Source organism: Mus pahari, chromosome 8 (assembly GCF_900095145.1).
Source record: "Mus pahari chromosome 8, PAHARI_EIJ_v1.1, whole genome shotgun sequence".
NCBI lineage: Eukaryota > Metazoa > Chordata > Mammalia > Rodentia > Muridae > Mus > Mus pahari.
In genome coordinates this window covers 56,281,478-56,286,138 of record NC_034597.1, presented here as the reverse complement: position 1 = coordinate 56,286,138, position 4,661 = coordinate 56,281,478, and the positions used below count along the sequence as shown (strand labels likewise).

The following is a 4,661-nucleotide window of genomic DNA, read 5'->3' as shown; positions in this document are numbered from 1 at the left end:
TCCTTCCACCACGGATTCTGAGAAGGAAACTCAGGTCATCAGGCTTACACGGGATGCTCTCTTTGGCTGAGGGAGGCATCTCACTGGTCCCAGCCCTGTTCTCTTTCTCTCCAGGATGCTGGTTATTTTCCATGGTTCTACCCAGACCTACTGCTCAGCCTTGCCAGTTCTGCTCTCTTGCCTCAGGAGGCTGGCAGCTAAGGGCTGAACCACTAGTATCTTTTCTTCTACTTCCAGATGGGTGACGCCGGGAGTGTGGGAGAGTGTTAAGAGAGAAGAGTTGGGTATCAGCTGCTTCCCTCCCCGCATTCCTCTGCCACCTCCAACACACCGTGTCTGCCAGCCTCTCTCTGAAGGCCGCCGCAGAAGCTGGACCCAAGACCTCCACTCTCCCTGCTCCCTTCATCTCTTTGGCACAAAGGAGGATAAAGGTTCTCACTGCTGCCAGGTCCAGGGGCTTCAGCATCCTATCTTGATTCTCTTAATCCTGCTCCACAGCGTGTGTTTCTGGCTGAACCATGTCTCTCTCTCTTTTTTTCCAAGTTTTATTAGGTATTTACTTCATTTACATGATATCCCCAAAGTCCCCTATACCCTCCCCTGCTCTGCTCCCTTACCCACCCACTCCCACTTCTTGGCCCTGGCATTCCCCTGTACTGGGGCATATAAAGTTTGCAAGACCAAGGGGCCTCTCTTCTCTTTCTGATTAGGCCATCTTCTGCTACATATGCAGCTAGAGACACAAGCTCTGGGGGTGCTGGTTAGTTCATATTGTTGTTCCTGAACCATGTCTCTTATAAATCCACACACTGAACTCCTAACTTCGATATCTTACGAAGGGCCTGCATTTGACTTAGAAGAAGAGACGTATGTAAAGACAGGAAGAAGATGAGCAATGGAGAGAGACCTAGAGACCTTGGTGTCTCTTGCTGACACATCATCTTAGACTTCCAGTATTCAGACTGTGAGCTAATACACTTCTGTTGTGGAAACCTCTCCATCTGTGCTATAGCCAACGCCCTAAGCATTTCCTTTACCAACTTCTGAAGAAGCCTGGGGGTGTCATTCCCTTCCCGGGCTTGACTTTCCCAGTATTACCAACGAGGACATCAGACATCCCCCCCATCAAACCCAAGATGTCTATTGCTATATTTCCAAGAGTCTGCGTTTGTCACCATTTCTGCCGTTCTCTTTTCCTGAGATACATGAACTCGCAGGACCATTCACAGTAAGGTACTTAAGCCAAAAGAGTTTAATGGAGGGACTAGCTAGAAGCCAACTCTCAGGTGTGAAGAACACCTTGTCGTTTCTAGAAAAGTCCTTTTCCAATCCTTTAATCAGCTTTGACTCTGGAGTCTCGGGCAGGGTGACTGCAGCCCGGGGTGTTTCGGAAGACGCTCCAGGAGAGTGTCCACTGCTGCTTCAGGGTCTGAGGAGGGTGCCACCGGCAGATGCAGAGGCCAGGCGAGACGAACTGGAACTTTTGGAGGGGAACTCAGGGACATCTAGGGAAGAAAGAATGCCGTTAGAGGGAAGGTTATGGAAATGCCAAAGGAAGCCATGCAATTAAACTTCCTACAATAATGTGATGTAACATAATGCAGTCATAAGGCAGGTAGGGATTTCTGAAATTCCCTAGGAACTTCTATATCACTCCCATGCAGTCTTCATCTGGAACTACAACTAGTAGAGTTTCACCTTCAAATGGTCTTTCACAAACTCAATGTGTGTGTGTGTGTGTGTGTGTGTGTGTCTTAGCGCATACTTGTGCACACACATCAGGACATTAAGTTCATTCCTCAAGAGTTGTCCACTAGGCTGGAGAGATGGCTCAGTGGTAAAGAACACTGACAGCCCTTCCAAAGGTTCTGAGTTCAAATCCCGGTAACCACATGGTGGCTCACAACCATCCATAATGAGATCTGATGCCCTCTTCTGGTGTGTCTGAAGACAGCTACAGTGTAGTTATTTGTAATAATAAATCTTTGGGAGAGGGGACTGAGTGAGCGGGGTTGACCAGAGTGAGCAGAGATCCTAAAATTCATTTCCCAGCACTCACATGAAGGCTCATAACTATCTGTACAGCTACAGTGTACTCATATACATAAAATAAATAAATAAATAAATAAATAAATAAATAAATAAATAAATAAATAAATACATTTTTTAAAAAAGGAGTTACCCATCTAGGTTTTTGTTTTGTTTTGTAATATAGGGTTGGTCAGTGGTCTGGGGCTCACCAGTTAGGCCAGGCTGGCCAGTGAGCCCCAGGGATCCACCTGTCTAGACCTCCTAAGTGCCAAGGTTATAAGCACACACCGCCATCCCTTGCTTTTCACATGGGTGCTAATGGTCAACCTCAGGTCTCCATGTTTGCCGGGCAAACACTTTACAGACTGAGCCACCCCCCACCACCACCACATTTTATATGGACCTCGAGAAAATCATGAAAGAGAAAGGGAGAGAGGGATGGAGCCATTCACAGCCTCTATTTTAGAAGTAAATACAAGGGAGGAACAGCTATAGGGCACAGTCACAGCTTCAATGTCACAGTTGGCTCTGAGACTTCCAGTCTTAGACCAGGGAACGCCAGCAGGGTCCCCATGCCTTTCACCATATGCACCTGCATGCACCCTTTTAAACAAGGCAAATGGCCCAAGGCAACATCCCCATCCCAACTCACGGTGACCACAGATCTCTCCTTGACAGCTGGCCGTGGGCAGGAAAGGGAGAGGGAAAGCCGAGAGTGAGACGATAAGGCAAGCTGAACTCAAGGCAGGAGGGAAGTGCTTGATAAAGTTGGCCTTTGAGTCTTGGGAGGCAGAGGCAGGTAGGTTTCTGTGGACTTGAAGCCGGATCGGTCTACACAGTGAGATCCTATCTCAAACAATAAATTAAACTTTAAAAAAGCTTGCCCTTGAGCCCATTATGAAGGCACCTATCTATCATCCCAGCTGACTGAACTTAGAGGAAGGAAGGGCTGCTGAAAGTTCAAGGCCAGCCTGGCCTACGTAGTTGTAGGTTATCTGACTTGAACCAAACCAAACAAACACAAAAAGCAAAGCCAACAGTTTGCCTTACCCTTGGCTTCAATTGCATAGCGATGAAAGATGATTCTCGTGGCCACAGCCCCTTGCCCGCTGTCATTCCCCACCATGCCATCCCACCCAACCCCATCCCCATGCTCCCCTTGACCCCCTACTCCATCTTGTCAGGCAAGGTGCAGATCATGTGAAATCATTAATCCACCTTATGCTCTGACTCATGTGTGCAGGCTTTCCTGGAACCTTGGAAATCTCTTCATTTTCATTGATTCAGAAGCCAGGGATTGCTGTCACTTGCTCTCCTCTTAGCTCGCTGTCCCTCAAGGCGACACTGTGTGGAGTGGTCCTTCCCCACACCTCTGACCTGCCTGAATTCCTAACAGCTAACTCACCCTCCAAGGTCCGCTTTCTCCTAGAAGTATCAATGTACAAGATCTCAGATAGCCCAGGCTAGCCACTTTGAACTCTTCTCGATCCTTCTGCCTCTGCCTCCCGAGTGCTGGGATTACAGTGACACATGACGACACCCGGAGATTCTAATGTATTGTAGGCATTTTCACACACGGGTGCGTGTGGAGGCCTGAGGGTGACACCAGATGCTTTCCTCAATTGCTTCCCAGCTTGATTTCCGAGGCACCATCTTTTGTCGGCCTGGAGTTTGCTGACCACTCTTGTCTCTGTCTTCCCAGAGCTGGGATCTTGGGCAAACACACGCCACCATGGTCAACTTTTATGTGGGCACTGGCTGGGTGTCAAACTCAGGTCCCCATGCTTGTATGGTAAACATTTTATAGCCAGAGCCATCTCCTTGGCCCTGTCTTTTATGTTTTAGGATAAGATTTCTCTGTGTAACCCAAGTTGTCCTTGAACTTGGCAACAGTGCTACTGCTTCTGCCTCAAGCGCTGGGATTACACGTTTGCATGAGCCTGCCCATCTTGAATGCTTTCATCTTCTGGGGCTCCCAGAACATCACTGAGCCCTCCATCTTGGCCTTGGTGGCTTGGTCTTGCGCACCACTGTTCATCTCTGTGCCTTGGTCTCCGTGCCTGCAAAGCTGGGGCCTCGTGCTTCACTGTTTCAACAGGGCCCATCTACAGAGGTCCAGAATATATTGGATGGTAATTGTTTTTAAAGATTTATTTATTTATTATATGCAAGTACACTATAGCTGTCTTCAGACACTCCAGAAGAGGGCATCAGCTCTCATTACAGAGGGTTGTGAGCCACCATGTGGTTGCTGGGATTTGAACTCAGGACCTTCAAAAGAGCAGTCAGTGCTCTTAACAGCTGAGCCTTCTTTCCAGCCCCAGATGGTGATTTTTCCCCCAAGAAAAGTAGACAAAACTAGGGCTGAAGTAACAAGTAGCTAAGTTCAAAGTGTCAAAGTATCAGTATTGAGGGTGGGGGCAGGGGGATGAGAGCACCGGACCTTCCCTTGTTTGATGTTTTCAGTGTTGGTTTAAGATCCCTGTAGAGGGCAGTTTGAATCGTTGGGATCTCGCTGAGTGTAGGCCTGGCCTCATCTCTTCCTCGCTTCAGCACGGTCTGAGATGGCTGGTGGTAAGGCTGGAAAGGACTCCGGAAAGTCCAAGACAAAGGCGGTTCCCCCCCCCCCC

The 4,661-nt window shown here is 48.4% G+C and overlaps 1 protein-coding gene across 2 annotated transcripts in view; it reads right to left on the bottom strand.

Annotated features, from left to right (window-relative positions):
• Window positions 1-1,234: 1,234 nt before the first annotated feature.
• Window positions 1,235-4,661, bottom strand: part of Fbxo16 (F-box protein 16) — a 50,964-nt gene continuing 47,537 nt past the window's right edge. The window contains exons 8-9 of one of the 2 annotated variants that reach the window (XM_029541718.1): window positions 2,684-2,709; window positions 1,428-1,505 (exon numbers count right to left, since the gene is read on the bottom strand). In XM_029541718.1, coding sequence (XP_029397578.1) covers window positions 1,496-1,505; window positions 2,684-2,709 — 36 coding nt within the window. In that variant the 3' untranslated portion in view covers window positions 1,428-1,495. Of the gene's footprint in view, window positions 1,506-2,683; window positions 2,710-4,661 lie in introns of both variants that reach the window. The other variant, XM_021203836.2, reaches the window with a different exon arrangement.